Here is a 16,277-nt window from a genome sequence, read left to right as displayed (position 1 = left end):
TTTTGTTTTTCAACGTTCCTGTTTGTAAAATAAATGCAGCTTAATGAAACTTCGTTCTTACAGAGTCAGCATATTAATTTTCAATTATTTTTGTTAGTAAAGCTGGGGAGGTTGGCTTAAACGCTCCGTTGAGTTTTTTCAAGTATCCCAAGGAACTAACTTTTAGATTGTAATTTGAATGGAAAAAGAATAGAGACCTAACGATTATAACAGAGAAAATTATAAATTGAACTTGCCAGTAAAGAAAGATATTCTCGCAGCTTTATGGTGTATTGGTAGACTCAATGTACTTTGGCATGAACACAGTGCAATTGTACTTTGTTGGAATACTCCTATCGATACGAGAATATGATAATCCTGTAGAGATTATGAAGCAAGACAGAGATTATGAGATTCTTTCTGGACAAACAATGTGAAACGTACGACCGCTCTACAAACTTGATGTATTTGATTGTATACTTCCATTATTGTTATCCTGCAGAGAAACGTTTGAGATTAGGTTCTTGAGGTCAAAAGTGAACACATATATTTGATTTTTCTGGGCCTTTCTTGCAAGCCATGAAACGCTGCCTTACAGCCTCAACATAGGCCTTAAAATTATCTATGCGTAAAGCAAAAGCCCAGTATAGAGCAGAACTGCACTTTCTATGCAATGAAAGTACGTAAGGCTGCATAGGTATTTGTGCAACGCAAACTGCTAGCAGTGAGCAGAAAAATTCTTTTAGGCACTGGAAAGTCTGTCCCAGAACTGCCGTTTTCTTTTCAACTTTTCTCTTAACAATTCTTGCAAACGTTTCTTCTGAACATTATAAACGGGAAAAGTTCGGGTTGCTGCAAATGTGAACAATTTTACTGCTAACAGGAAAATAGAAGCAATGAAATAAATGAAAACGCAATAATTTCGATTGAAAACTTGCACGATAAGGCTTTTTTACTAGAAATGACAGAATATAAGCATATTAGCTGAATTTTTATAATTTACTAAATATACAAAGATCTTTGAGCGAATTCCCAACTTTAAAACTCTTTGATTACACATTTTATTGGCAATTAAAAAGAAACAAGTAACATTTTCTCACCTATATACAAAGAAGGCCTGATGAACTACAAAGACTATCATTAACTTATTAGGAGAAAAATGTCACAAAGACGTGGCAAATAAAAGAAGGAGATCTTTCAAATTTAATGAATTATTTATAAACATAGACAAAACAATAATTACAAATGGGTTTTTTGCCAAATTAAAAGGCAACAAGATATCTGCTTGATGCAGAAATTAGTTTTCCGACTTTCCTTAAGTCAAATTACTCAATAAATAACAAAGTATAAAACGATACATAGCTTCTTGAAAATTGCCTACAGAGTGTTGCTTAGGTTGCCAGAATAACTCCTAGAGCATATGACATGAGCAATAAAGAACTAGTATTAAGATGTGGAATATAGCTAAGTCAAAGCTCATGGGAACGCCCGGTATTAAATAACTGCTCTGCACCACAGGAAGTAGATAAAGTATTTGAAAAAATGGTATTCACATCACTGCCTGCCAATTAAATAAGGCTTAGCCTGGCATCAGTTGAAAAAGAACAATTCTAATCACTGAAATTGTTGTATCTCAAACCAAGTAACCATACAGAGTGGAGGCATCTAGGGGCAAGGGCATCGCCGATGTAGAATTCTGACAACAATTCTGGAAGACCATATCAATCATTTAGCCATGGATACAAACACGAAATAAATAAGTAACTAAAAGAACTGAACCACATGAGAAATTCAAGGATCACAAACTAGACGGAAAATATTTAAAAGCAAAGTTTGAATCATTTGCGTAACCTAAAGAGTGACTGTAAACATTTACTAAGTTTCGTTAGCTGGCTATAAAAAATTTGATAAATTCAAATATTTAGAAAATATTACCCCTAAGAATGAGCGAAGACCTTTCACAAGAGAGAACATTGTAAGACGCTTTGACAACCCACTGGCATATCAAATGTATGGAGGTAAACAAGTTTCCATGAAAGGAAGACAACATTTGGCCATAAGGAAAGCAGCTTCCCTTAAAATCTTCCTGAAACTGCAAGCAGGCACTGGAGCCTTGTTAAGTGAAGAATGGTGCGTACTGACTTGATGTGACTGCATCTCCAGTCATGAATTAAGATTCAGTCAACAACTATTAAATAACTTTAGAATGATGTGAATTCACGATGGCGTTCGTTTAGCACAGGTTACACAACAAAGTTTTCTATATGACGGATATCGGCAATATGTGGTAGGAACAACGACGCACAGAGGAGACCTTTCAATACATGAAGCTGAAATTAAAAACAAAATAAAATGAATGAATATATTACTTGTTATCAACATTAAGCAAACAACTGACTACATACCATCCGTTTAGAATACTGGCAATAGTACAAAGACGGATGTCAATTTGCTGTATTTTAAAAGGCTTTCTGCGCAAAACACAGCAAGAGCATTGTATCTAAGATGCTAAATATTGCAAACCATTGTTTGTCGTTCCTGAAATCAACACTTTGCATAGACGTTCGCTCTATCTTCTTTAAATGAATCTACAGTGCCTACCAAAAGTACTTGGAACACCCAGCAATTTACGCTGCATTTGATATCTTTTATTCCTTTCATGAAAAAAATTACTATTTCCGCCCGCTTCCCCCTAAAACAATGTTGATAATTTAGAGAAATATCATAAAAGAAGCGCAAAAGAAAGTGTTTCCTAAAATCCTAACCCGTTCGATAGTAAACAAACAATGTTCTGTTGGGGAGAGGGGGATGATTGATTTGGACCTTGGAAATTGACATCAGTGTTCCAGGACATTTTGCAGGCATTGTACGCTTTTTCAACTTGAATTATTGGCAAAAGCATTGAATAAAATATATCAAAGTTCGAGAGGCAAAAAGGAGCAAACATTTTATATTCCTAGCATTAGACTGCTTTTAGTAATATGTTCAATTATTTCTTATTTTCGTCATCTTATTATATCCAAATCGCTGAATAGCAACACTCTACTGTCCACGGATACAAAGGTCTATCTAAGAAAGATTATTTCGGACAAAACAGCACAAAATTGTCGATGCGAAATAGAGAGAAGACCTGCAAATCAGTTACACAAAAAATCATACACTTATTGAACTATACCTTGGCATCCTTCTGATGAAAATTTGAAATCATCTAAGCCAATATCACTTAAGAATGAAGTCCCCTTTTCGCCAGTTATTTTGATCTAAGGATAGTAAGAAAATATAATACGAATAAGCAGACGAAAAATCAAAGATACAGAGCACATAAAGATACTCAGGGGGGGCTGCACTGAGTGTAGATGTATTTAGCAAACCGAATTTCCACACAGTATATCACTTGCATACAACATACAAACTGCGATTCATTAATGTATATTTCAAAACTTATAATGTTTTAGACAATGCAAAAGTTGACAAAATTTGTACCATGAATCCTTTGGGCGTGTTTCGAGGAACTTGAATGTTGGCTTTAAACCATCTATCCCCCTGCTGCCTTTTCTTTTCGAAAATTTGCTTACTATAACCTTGCGCTCCAACTATAACAACAAAGAGCCTGCCCATCCCTGCTCCTCTCATGTGATACCAAAACGAAAAGCAACCACTGTCTATTCGCAAGGGTGGGCTTGTCAGTGTGGCTCGGTCTCGTGATAAACGAGGCGATGAAGACTCGATGTATGCAAACCTCCCTAAAAAGAGATTCTACATTTTATTTTACCATCAAAATAAAACAAAACGCATATAGGCTTTTGAGAGTATTTAATATAATAATGGAAAGCACAGCTATCTGTTTAATGAGAGCAAAAGCTCTTAAGCTGGATGAATTAGTATCAAATGCTATTTAAGGTCTCTTTGGGCGGATTTAGATTAGTTACAAATTATTATCATTAGAAATAATCATAGGATTTCAAAATCGCTTCTCCTTTACTTTAGATGAAATCTTTTCATTGACAATATTTGTCAACTAGTTGTAAACCTCACTTTATAATGAGAAAATCTATAGCTGTCTAACTTGTTTAAGTTTTAAGCGTGCGATAAATAGCTATGTACAACATAATATTTCAGAGGAAATCCTAGCCAAATGTTAAAAATAATAAATACATACAAGATTAAATACATAACAATTTAAACACATGGTAAACTTTCCAAACAGAATTAAAAACGTGGTTGTATAAAAATCCGTCAATGAACGTCACGATAGTATTACAAATATCCAAGTTGTGGAACCAAAGTTTGCACGTGCAGCCAGTGCCATTCCAGCTTTAAATTTCTCACTGATAGACTTAGCAATCCTTACGTGCTGAGGTAGAGATAGCAAAGCCGCTATCCTCTATATTTGATCGTTTCTATTGGATTACAATTGATTATTTCTACACTATGTCCTCATCAGTTGAATAAACTGCTTTAAGGGGGAAATTCAAACTTCATAATACAAATCAAAACGAATAAGATCGATCCCATCATTGCGTCACATGTGCTGCCACGCGCCATTCATTCTGGTAGTTGTAGTTACGCACCCTGTTATTAACCATTACATTCACTGTGTTTTCGCCACGTTATTTCAGTATTTACATCGAAATCATGAACGGAATTATTGAAAATCACACAAGTTAGACGGAAAATGACATCTCTAGTTTTTTCAAAGTTTGGGACCAAGGGACTCGTCCTACTGAAAGTGCTGTCAATGGAGCGACACCAGATGATGCGAGAAAGATATTTGACGTCGATGAATTTGAAAAAGTAGGATGTTAGCAAGTTGTCCATTGATAAAGATGGGAAGATGAAGTCGTTGAAGATTCTCCAAGCTTCGACAGTAGTAAACTTCCAAGCTTCGACAGTAGTAAACCTATTTAGTACAATTCATTTCTATTTTCTGATAATTCTCAGAGCCTAGGAGAGTATATATCTTCCATACAACACCAACAAACTTTGCAAGCTCTCCTCTAAAAAATACACATGTAAGGCTGGAACATGGAACTTTTTGTACTTCCGAAAATTCGGTAGCCTTTCATCATAAGCTATATCTATTTGTACTTTATATAATTTCTATTGCTAAATTATTCGGATCCTTTATTCAGTTTGGACTTAGTTTTGAGCGGTGTAATTAAAAACTATCCTTCCTTAATTTAAAAACTACCAGAATGGCAATACATGTGACGTAATAATGGAATCGATCATTCCTTTACGGTATAGATCATTAATGGATATCTCATACCCTGGGGACTGTTGAACAATGAGTGCTAAAGTAAAATGTTCCATTTGGCTCCCTTTTTGGCTTTGTATTTTGAAATGGAATACAGATTTTTGTTACCTTTTTGTGTAGTATGATCCCGCGAAGGGCCAGTTGTCAATGTGGGGGTGCTTCGTCCAACTACCCAGTCAAAATCGTCATCCTTTGAATTTTGCCACCTGCAGAAACTGCCGTCATCAAAGTTGCAAGCCAATGAATCTAAAAAGAGCCGAACAAACAAGATAGCTGGAGGTGATTGGGACTTTACAAAAGCCTTCGAAAGAAAAGCAACCTTCTTCAACAACCTCGAATCGACAACAATCATGTATCTCGGCCAGCTATATCATTCAAGTCTGATATGACGCTCAAGATGTTAGTTTGGTTAATGAAGACGGTAGTATCACAAAACATACCTGGATGGGCACAAGACCTAATTTTGCAACTTCTTGTTCTATCCGGCATCTTCAAATGATCGCACCTCCAGGAAGGCGCTTCCCTGTTCGAGCCTTCCATCAAACACCTGACCGTCCTATTTTGGGATCCCTGTCCACAAATTGCGTCACAGGCAGACCATTTTCCAATGTCAAAGAAGTACCTCCAAAAAGAAAAGGAAACAAAAGGTAAAGTCAAGAATCGTTTATTGGACAAAGAATTGTTTTGCTTCTTTCTATCCAAGAATTCTTTGGCAAACCCATGAGTTGACTTCCTAGCAAGTGCTTGCCATTTGTTATATGTGCTAAAATTATCAATCTATTTTGTTAGTATTCTTAGTGCAAAAAAGATTTAAACTGATGGCAAATGATATCATAAGGTGAACTCACTGGCTACATGGAGGGTTCTCGCACGTCTCTGTTTCACTCGGTTTTCTATCTGTACAAAGGGAATCAGAAACGTTCTTAAGTGACACCTTCTCGATACAATAAACTGGTCGCTGTCGGATACCTCCATCACAAGACTGTGAGCAAGGACCAAATGTTCCATATTTCCACTGGAAGACCGGGCAGTCTTGGACATTGCACTTTTCAATTCGGGGTGGCGATGGCCCAGAGCAGAAACTGTTTGAAACACTGACTCCAGTCCTCTTATTAACACAATACACAATTTTGACTCGCAGCCCACCACCACAGGACTTTGTGCATCTTGAGACGGCTGTTGTTCTATATTCAAACGAATCGCATTGATTGAGATTGCATTTCTGAATTTTTCCTGGCTCTTTCTCCTTGCAGAAGCTTGAACTAACAGCTTCATTGTTGTTGCTGGCAACACAGTTAACCACTCTGGTCTGCAGACCACCTCCACAAGAGCGAGAACATGTCCCCCAAGGGCCTAATGTCCATCGATATGTAATACACGGTCTGGACGTGCAGTTCCTTGTGCTTATTGGATACGGAGCCGGACAGTCTCGATTAGGCACAACTTTATTGAGTTTCCTATCAGCACAAGCTACGATTCTGCGTTGGCGCCCAACTCCGCAAGTAGCAGAACATCTGCTCCAGGACAGAATGACCCATTTGTACCTAAAATTATCGATTGCACCTTATAAATGGCACGCGTAAAGAAATCAATTATATATTACCAAAGCAATTTCAAGGTTTCTCATCACCCTTTGTTCAAAGGAATTGGGATATGAAAATGGCTTTGAAAAAAGCAAACATTTTACAACATACTTAAAGCTTTTTCGTCTGACACTCCTCAGAGCATAAAACGTCAGAATAAGGTTCCGAAAAAACACGTTTGAAAAATATATACCCAGTTGTGGATCGAAATAGGCCAATCAGAAAAATGCAAGCACAAGACCGGTATAGTTGACCAATCAGTGCCGCGAGCCTAAAGAAAAATTACCAATGGAGTCCAAGAGAGAAAACGAACTCCTTTTGTCTACACAATGGCGGCTTTTTCGTTTTTATGTAGATTGACTCCAAAACTGCTAGATGGAAGGACGACCGGGCTCTGCCAATTATCCGAAACATGTCGTCATTATAGATTGTCGTCATTTCTCGGATTATTCTCTCTCTGATACTGAAACATTTGTCTTAGGTAATGGACTCGAATTTTGTATCCCACCCCTAACAATCAACAGAGAGGAACTCTTTGCTGAATTCGAAATTTTACACGCTCAACTTGCTAAGCACGAGATTTCTAACCCTTTGGAGTTTAACAAATTACGAGCACGACTAAGCGATTTGGCGTACGCTTACAGCGGCTCTCCCATCGACCACTCAGATTTTCTTTTGCATAGAGAACATTTCCAAGCACTAAAATCTCTACGGGCTAACAATGACATCTTTATTACAAAACCTGATAAAGGGTCTGGAGTGGTAATTTTAAACAAAAAGGACTACATCAATAAAATGGAGGTAATTCTCCACGACAAAGAAAAATTTGCTAAATTGGGTGATGTCGAAACACATGACAAAACGGCCAAACTAGAGCGGAAACTCCAAAAACGTTTGTTGGAACTGGTCAACTCAAAAATGTTGGCTACAGAAATTTATGATAGGATAAGACCCACGGGCTCTCAACGACCACAAATGTATGGCCTCCCTAAAATACACAAGCCGAACGTCCCACTTAGACCTATCTTGTCTATGATTGGCTCAGCACAACACGAACTGGCTAAGTGGCTTTCTGAAGTTTTGGACCCTGTTCTTCAAAAATATTCAAAACATTGCATCAAGGATTCTTTTACGTTCGCTGAGTTCATGCAAAACTTGAACATCGAAAACGAAACATCTTTCATGTGTTCTTTTGACATTAGTAGTCTTTTCACAAATGTTCCTTTGAGTGAGACCATCAAAATATGTGCCGACGCTTTGTACCGAAGCGAGCTTAATAGCCCACCATTCCCAGAGGAAGTATTCATTGAACTGATGGAAACTGCAACACGTTCAGTTGAATTCAGTTTTAACAATGAAATGTACCAACAAAAGGATGGTGTCGCTATGGGTAGCCCTCTGGGACCTGCCTTGGCCAATATCTTTGTTGGCTTTCATGAAGAGCGTTTGTTCGACTACGACCAAAAGCCAGGTGTCTATTTTCGGTATGTGGATGACACATATACCATTTTCAAAACAGAGGCTGAGTGTGATATTTTTCTAAAACACCTAAATAGCCTACACCCAGCCCTCCAGTTTACGTTTGAAAAGGAAGAAAATGATTCCTTACCATTTTTAGATGTTTTGGTCGAAAAGTCTAACACTGGATTTCTTACCAGTGTATATCGCAAGCCTACTTTTACCGGTCAGTACATACGCTGGAATTCATTTTGCCCAAAACAACGCAAAGTCAACCTTGTCAAAACATTAGTACATAGGGCACTTATGATCTGCTCGAAATCTAAACTGCACGCTGAACTGGAAAAACTCAAAACGATCTTCTTGGACAACGGCTATCCTGAAGACGTCATTTTATCTTATACTAAGGAGAAGATCGCAAGTTTTTCGGCTGTTCAAAAGTTTGGTCCGCAAAAGTGCCCAGTTTATTTGAAACTACCATGGATTGGTAACACTTCCTTGCGATTCGAGAGTCAAATTAGGCAAGCCATAACCAATTGTTTCTTTGCTGTCAATCCTCGGATTGTTTACAGCACTAGGAGAGCCCTTCCATCCATTCAAAAGGATTGCGTCCCTACCAAACAAAAAAGTTCCGTCATTTATGAATTTACGTGCCAGTGTGATTCTGGCTACGTAGGGCGCACAACCCAAAGATTGGGGGATAGGATAAAACAGCATGTTCCTTCCAACATACGAAACAAAACTGCCCCTCAAAGAGAACAGCCTCCTCGATCTTGTAGGTCTAGAAACACTGTTAAAACAAGTGATTCTGCCATTGGTCAACATCTTTTAGACAACCCAGATTGTGCAAAACTCTATAATGACGACATGTTTCGGATAATTGGCAGAGCCCGGTCGTCCTTCCATCTAGCAGTTTTGGAGTCAATCTACATAAAAACGAAAAAGCCGCCATTGTGTAGACAAAAGGAGTTCGTTTTCTCTCTTGGACTCCATTGGTAATTTTTCTTTAGGCTCGCGGCACTGATTGGTCAACTATACCGGTCTTGTGCTTGCATTTTTCTGATTGGCCTATTTCGATCCACAACTGGGTATATATTTTTCAAACGTGTTTTTTCGGAACCTTATTCTGACGTTTTATGCTCTGAGGAGTGTCAGACGAAAAAGCTTTAAGTATGTTGTAAAATGTTTGCTTTTTTCAAAGCCATTTTCAAATTCTGTACCGCAAAAAAATTGTTCGAATTGGGATATCGAAATACGATTTACTTTCTTATTTTATATTGTTTATTCTTATTGTAAATTTTTAGGGTTCATCTTTTTTCTTTGTACAGGGCATTTCGGAAAGCAATTTACGTATGTACAATTCATAACTTTACCCTGTGTAAATAATTGAAAATAAAATGAAATGAGTGTTCCTAGTAATGCCGCCGTCGGAAAGACAAATGAGCTGTAGTAGTGTGAGCGTTCACGGAAAACTTAAATAAACATAACACAAATTAATGGCAGATACTCACACAGAATGACATGAAACTGTATTGCATACGCGAGTTATGTCATTCATCTTCAAATGCGAGCAAAAAGTGCGTGGAACATCGGAAACTTTGTTTTTCACACACTTTAGTATGCCCTTCTGGATGCCACCACCGCATTTCTTTGAGCACTCCTCCCACTTGTCAACTTCGTATTTGTAGAAATCTTTCACGTTCTTTTTATAAAAGTATTTGAATCGGATCTCAGCTTCCTCTTTCACTGGCTTCACTTCATTGCTTCCAGAGTACAGCTGGAAAATAAGATCAAAGTTTGAATATGAGATATTCACCAAATATCATCTAAAACCAATCATGAGAAAATCTGAAGAATTGAAATGATCTTATCCATATAAGCCACAGCTTGCGTTAGACAGAAAAACATCATAAATAACTTAGGCCTCTTAGCGATGGGTCTTGCCATTCCAGACTCAACAAAATATAGTTAGCTGCAAAAAAAGCTAAATCCCGAATTGGCCCCCTCCTATTATGTCAACCCTTCAAATAAGCCTCCATCCTTAAAATAAAAACTATAAAATCCCTACCCTATCATACCCTCGCATCCTTAACATGCCAATCTTAGTGTTCTAATAGGCCGTCATGCGATTAACGGTATTTCCGAGGCATTTTTACAATGTTTATGTTTCAATATCGATTCGCAGAAATTTTTCTTTCTTGAAAAAAGGGTTTGAAAACGGGCTATGTCTATGGTGACTTCCATGAGCCCTCTAAAAGTCCCCAATTGAACTAACCCTCATCCAAAGACCAAAGAAGGCCCTAAGAGGTTATTGTGAGGTTAAGCCACCATACCACAGCTTCCAAGGGTCCTGTCAGTGGTCCAGAGGCAGCCATCATCTGTCTCCCATCTTTAAGGTTTGAAAAATAAAGAGTTGTTCCAGCAGCAGCAAAGTAGCCACGTCCCTTTTCAGCCGCCATATAAACTTCATCAATAGAACCTGGTACTCTGAGCCCTGAAGATAAGTTTACATATTATCATGACATGATAAAGCAACGTAGGTCTGCGAATGGCTGTGACAGTTAGGCCCGGGTTATACGTTGTGCTTCTCATGTGCCGAACCTAATTGGATAAGTTCGACATTAGCTCGCCTCTGGCTCGATGTCAAGTTAAGCGTCGAACCATTGTGTTCAGCTGCCATGGTACCCAAGCATCGCCCATCGATCAATATGATTTTTCAAGATGGCCTTAACTCGCAGAGAAAAAATATTGCTTTGGAAAAAAATAATTTCAAAGCGTCGTAAGCGTCGAAAATTATTGATTCAAGGAATGGCTATTATTGTACAACAGAGGCTACTAACATTGAAGTCGCTTTTGTTGGCAGCTACTTTTTTATTTGTAAATAGCGAGCGGTCAAAAAACGGATTAGGTCATGCAGAAAGTTGCCAAGAAATACAGGTTGGTGGGACAAACTCTGGTTTACCTACGACAATAAACGATTTTAGCAAACCCTACGAGTATAAAGATCGACATTTGTATTAATACTGGCAAGGATAAGCCGCAAATTCAGAGACAAACTTATACTGAAGAACCCATCTCTGCCCTTGTCTATATCGCCTTGGTAGAGGGGACTATCTTTATAGCATAGCGGAAATGGTAGGCCTAGCACGCTCTACAATGACAAAGATTGTTAACGAGGTAACCCAATTTTATTTTGTTTGTCTTTGGCAGCAGTTCGTATCTAATACTATGCCAAAAACTGAAGATGAATTTCAGAGCAAGATCTTAGATATGGAAGAGCGTTGGCAGTTTCCCTGGTTGGGCAGCCGTTGACGGATGCCACATCCCCATTAAATGCCCACCTGGTGGCCAAAGTTCTCGAAAAGAATATCGTCATTTCAAGAACTTCTATTCAATTGTCTTAATGGCATTAGTGGATGCTAAATATCGCTTCATCTTGGGAAGTTGTGGTTTCCTTGGGAACTCGCATGACTCGATCATTTTACAATCGACCTCTTTGTGGACAATAATTAAAGATGGAAAAATAATTCCAGAGATTTGTCAAGAAATAGATGCTGTTCAAATCCCTCCTCTTATACTAGGAGATTCTGCCTTCCCCTTTGAATAGTTTTTAATAAAACCTTACAGCAATGCAGTTTTGACTAAAAGCCAACGCTATTTCAACTACAGACTGAGTCGTGCCCGCATGGTCATTGAGGGAGCATTTGGCCAACTTAAAGGAAGACGGCGGTTCTTGTTGCGAACGTCTGAGGGCAATGTCTATAAAACCAAAGTCGCTACCTTAGCCTGTTTAGTTTTACACAATATTTACCTAGATTGTGAAGACACTGCCTTCAAAGCTTGATGTATCAATTGATCAAGAAAGCGGCCAAAGAAGAAATAGAGAAACCATCCGTGACCTTCTTCTCATGAGAACCAGTAGAAAGGTTTTTGATGTGCAAAATAAAAAGGGAGTTAAAATAAGGAAAACTCTTGAGTCCAAAATTGCAAGAGAATTAGCTGAGACAAATAAGAAGAAACCATAGAAGAAAACTCGTAGGTTTAAAAACAGTAACTTTCTAATATTTTTTTGTTAATGGTTATTGTTCAAGTTTGACTTTTAAAAGAATAACTTTCAATAGTTTTTTTTAAATTATATAATCCAGATTTGTTGTTATAATAAAATGTCACAATTTGGTGAAAGTTTTCTCAGATGTTTCATTGGCACCATTCAGTTCCTGCATGAAACTGTGGTAGGAATCTTTGCCGGCCATGTGATTAACAGCATTGTTGGGCTGTGGATATGGCTGGATGACTGGGTTCATATATGCTGCATTGTAATTATTCATCAATTGCTGTTGCTGTGGTGGCATGGTTTGTTGATTAATGATTAAATTAATCATAGCAAGTTCGTATTTCTTGTCTCTTTCCTCCTGCTCTCTCATAAATTTCAAAAAATCACTCATGGGATCTTTTTCAGCAATGTTTTTCATAAGACCCAGCATCTCTTGAAATTGCTGCTCCTTATGAGAGCTCTTGCTTTTTCACAGGGATGAAAAAAATTGGTGTTGATTCATCTGAATTAACAGACTGATTTATGGAATCAAAAGATTGCTTTCCTGACTCAATGGCTTATTCCGGCTGGCAGCTTTCTCTGGTTTTCACCAATTCAAACAACTGATTAAACCAAACTTTATAATTCTTTTCTTCTTGGAATTTTTTAATTCCACTGGCAGTTTTCATCACAAGCGCAGCTTTTTTTGCACTCCCCAACTACCTTTTTGAATTTATTACGAAGCTGGTTTGCTGTGACTTTGCAGCTCTCATTTCTAGCATTGACTCGCTTTTTAAGTTCTTTCAAAACTGCCTCATATATTTCACCATTTTTTTGACATTTGACATTCTGGAAAATCAGTTTTTTTGCCAGATTTCTTAACTATCTTTCTTTTTTTACTGGTGGCACATCAGCATTGTTTTCGTTCCCGCTGTCAAAATCTTCTTCATCTTCCTCGTTACTATTAATGCTGGAACAAAAAAATAATCTTTCATGTTTTTTACAAATTTCCTAGGCACATATTTTTCGCAGTGGCACAAAGCAAGTTGAATATCATTTAATGTACAATTTATATAACAGCCTTGGTAAATTTTAGTTCCAAAAGTTAGAACCAATTCAATATTTGTTAATGTCATTTTTAAATACAAAACACAAATATTGCAACTCCTGGTATCCTAATTTAACTTTAATTCAATCTTGAATTCAAGCTTTTTGAATGCGTCAGATTGTTTAATGTATCATGACAGGCAAATAAACATGACACAGGTAGTAATTATTTTAATGATTAGCTTATAATTTTATTCTTTTTGAAAAAAAAACAACAGGTGCCTACTAGAGAAATATTTATAAAAAAAGGCTTGAATGTGAAATTCATACCTTGATGGTGATGTAAATTCAACTTTTGATGATTTATAATGCTGCACCTTGCAAACAGAACAGTAGCCAACACTTCTGCATGGTATCCAGCTTTGAGTTTCTTCATCTAATTCCTCCAGACAGCATACTGTATAGATTGGTACTCCGCAAATTATGCAAATATATTTAGCCTGCTTGATACAAGATTCGCAATCGTCCATAGGTCGTGAATTTGATGCCATGGTCGCAACTGAAGTTGCTAAACTTTCATACGTTGATTCGAAGAGGCATTGGTTTGAGAAAGTTAACGTTGGCGCCTTTTTCCCTATGTCATCCGCGCATGCCTAGCCTCGTTTTAACTTTCAAAATTATTGAAAATTAATTATGCATTAGGTTCGGCATATGAAAAGCACGACGTTGATCTTGATATCGCGCTTCTGCCGTTCGGCACGGCAAGACCAGTCGAGCCAGGACCGTTCTGCCGTACTTAATCAATTTTGTCGAGCTTAACTAAGTTGAACCTCGAGATTTTCATGTACTTAAATTAGCAATTTGGTTCGGCACTTGAGAAGCACGACGTATAACCCGGCCCTTAGCCGGCAATCAAGGCAGACTTTCGGTACCTTCGAGCTTTTTTAACAACTGATTAAATCGTGAAAAGAAACGAAAATCATGTAAACTCACCGATTTTGTATGGAGATAACTTTGAGTCTTCAAGAATGAAATTTGTCGTATCCTTGTCCAGATCAAGAATTTTTTCATAATCTATGGTACAAGTTTGAAATAGTTTTCTCAATTTGTCGTAAGAAAGAGATGAAATCACATGATCTGAAACACATTGCGTTTCACAATGTTACAATTTTCCATAGGATACCAAAACGCATATTACACCGGCATTTTCTACGACTCAACGCGCGTGACGTCACAAACACCACGTTTATAATCCTTAAATGCGAACCACGCACAAACTGAGGAGTTCAGTCCAAAATGTTCGAAGTGCATTGAAGATTGGCAAGAAGACCACTTTATCAGCTTGAAGGAATACTCAATTTTGAAGTTATGTCATGCATAAAAATGTTAGATTCTTTCAACTTAAAATGATTAACTTAAAATATTGTTTCGAATAAATATAAATCACTGTTGTTTAGGTATATGATTTTACGGCCAAATACATTGCAAAGGCTATGTATCCCTTCGTGAGTTACCCTTCAAAAGGACACGCAGTAAGATAGCAAGTACAAAGGCAACAAAATTACAAAATAAATGCAACAGAATTTATAACCAAGATCGATTATTTTGGAAAAGTTTGGGGATGCCCCTGTCCCCTTTGTCGAAGAGGGTCATAAATCTTTCCATTAAATACTAGCCCTTAATTATTTTTTCAAAAGAGATACATGCTTGAAAAAGGACTTGTGCGACAATTCAATTGCTTGCTGACTTTTTTCTTAGTTGTGTATTGAAATGGAAGTCCTATCTTGTCGGGTTCTTAATCCCTTCAAAAATTTCATGTTTTTGTGACAATTTACTAGAGAACAGTGATTGAATTCAAAATATTTTCAGTAAATATCGAATTTAATCAGCATAGGGTTCCAGAAAATAAGAAAAAATTGCACTTGGATAAATCCATTCAAATGAAGCCAATTTTGATGGACAAACGTAGTCATTTTGTAGTTGATAACCGTTAAGTCAATTTGTCTAATCCTGGCAATATACCTATACACTACCTATATTTGATATACTGGCCCGCAACAAACCCTTTCATTCGAGACGGAGGAAGGTGTTGAGTCATGCAATATTCTTGCAAACCCTGATGTGAAAATTTTGGAAAGGAGTCATAATCTGTTTTCACATCAGGTTATCGTAATAGAGTCAAAACCTAGGCCATTAATGCCTCGATGCTCTTCCGCCAAATCATTAGAGTAAGGCCTTCCGGACTTCCGCGCAGCTCAAATAATTTGGATATGGTGTTTGTGACGTCATGATTAAGCGGTAGGCTCGAGTAAACTTGCACATGCTCGGAACATTTTCGGTGAATAACTTTGAGGCTGAATAATTCGAAAACAGTGTTTAATAGAATGGCCCGGGTATTGATGCTAGATAAACTCACATCTGAGGTCAAGTGCATCTTGCATTTCTAAGTTAATCTTTAAAAGGAAGAAAAGAAAACATGCCTTTATCTGGAATAATCTTTTTTATGCCTTCGATCGCATTACAGGTTGAGCCATCGCCATCGCAAACGTTGCATTCATCAAGGATCTTGTCAGAGTTGAACTTCATGTCGCAGCCAAATTTCTAGCGAGAAAAAAAACATTTGGATTGCAACAAAAAGAAGCAGAGAATCGTATGAAAAGTCCAATCTCTTTGATTAAATATTATTTTAACTTCCATATTATGAACATATGCAATAAATACAAAATAACAAACCAATAGATTACCTCACATTTTCCGATGAGACAAATGTCGTGTGATTTATTGTTATGACAATGAGTTCCGTCCAAAACAGTGTTGTCAAGGAAGAATCTTGTTTTGTCATTGCTCATGCATGGCAACTTACACGGGTTCTTTGCTTGCGAGAGAAAACGAGAAAGTCAATCACTTTGGATATATAACT

At 37.4% G+C, this 16,277-nt stretch overlaps 2 protein-coding genes across 3 annotated transcripts in view; both read right to left on the bottom strand.

The window, feature by feature from the left end:
- Positions 1-1,172: 1,172 nt before the first annotated feature.
- The window catches only part of LOC135682826 (A disintegrin and metalloproteinase with thrombospondin motifs 3-like), a 34,895-nt gene continuing 19,790 nt past the window's right edge, over positions 1,173-16,277 (bottom strand). The window contains exons 22-32 of one of the 2 annotated variants that reach the window (XM_089113443.1): positions 16,102-16,232; positions 15,838-15,958; positions 14,351-14,431; positions 10,611-10,771; positions 9,789-10,054; positions 6,085-6,780; positions 5,677-5,861; positions 5,345-5,482; positions 3,463-3,722; positions 3,155-3,239; positions 1,173-2,309 (exon numbers count right to left, since the gene is read on the bottom strand). In XM_089113443.1, the coding sequence (XP_088969569.1) occupies positions 2,197-2,309; positions 3,155-3,239; positions 3,463-3,722; positions 5,345-5,482; positions 5,677-5,861; positions 6,085-6,780; positions 9,789-10,054; positions 10,611-10,771; positions 14,351-14,431; positions 15,838-15,958; positions 16,102-16,232 (2,237 nt within the window). In that variant the 3' untranslated portion in view covers positions 1,173-2,196. The remainder of the gene's footprint in view (positions 2,310-3,154; positions 3,240-3,462; positions 3,723-5,344; positions 5,483-5,676; positions 5,862-6,084; positions 6,781-9,788; positions 10,055-10,610; positions 10,772-14,350; positions 14,432-15,837; positions 15,959-16,101; positions 16,233-16,277) is intronic. The other variant, XM_089113444.1, reaches the window with a different exon arrangement.
- Positions 11,390-14,339, bottom strand: LOC148958180 (uncharacterized). Its single transcript, XM_089113445.1, has 2 exons — positions 13,688-14,339; positions 11,390-13,280 (listed from the first exon to the last, which is right to left on the bottom strand). Exons 1-2 carry the CDS (start codon positions 13,906-13,908, stop codon positions 13,193-13,195), a joined length of 309 nt encoding a protein of 102 aa, XP_088969571.1. The 5' UTR covers positions 13,909-14,339; the 3' UTR covers positions 11,390-13,192.

The sequence above is a fragment of the Rhopilema esculentum genome, chromosome 17 (assembly GCF_057945365.1).
Source record: "Rhopilema esculentum isolate cy_ngs chromosome 17, ASM5794536v1, whole genome shotgun sequence".
Lineage (NCBI taxonomy): Eukaryota > Metazoa > Cnidaria > Scyphozoa > Rhizostomeae > Rhizostomatidae > Rhopilema > Rhopilema esculentum.
This window is presented reverse-complemented; position numbering and strand designations above follow the sequence as displayed.

Coding starts and splice junctions, on each gene's coding strand:
- LOC148958180 (XM_089113445.1), bottom strand. CDS start 13,908: ATGGCATCAAATTCACGACCTATGGACGATTGCGAATCTTGTATCAAG. Junction 13,281..13,687: donor GAATTTACATCACCATCAAG/GTATGAATTTCA, acceptor TTTTTGTTCCAG/CATTAATAGTAACGAGGAAG.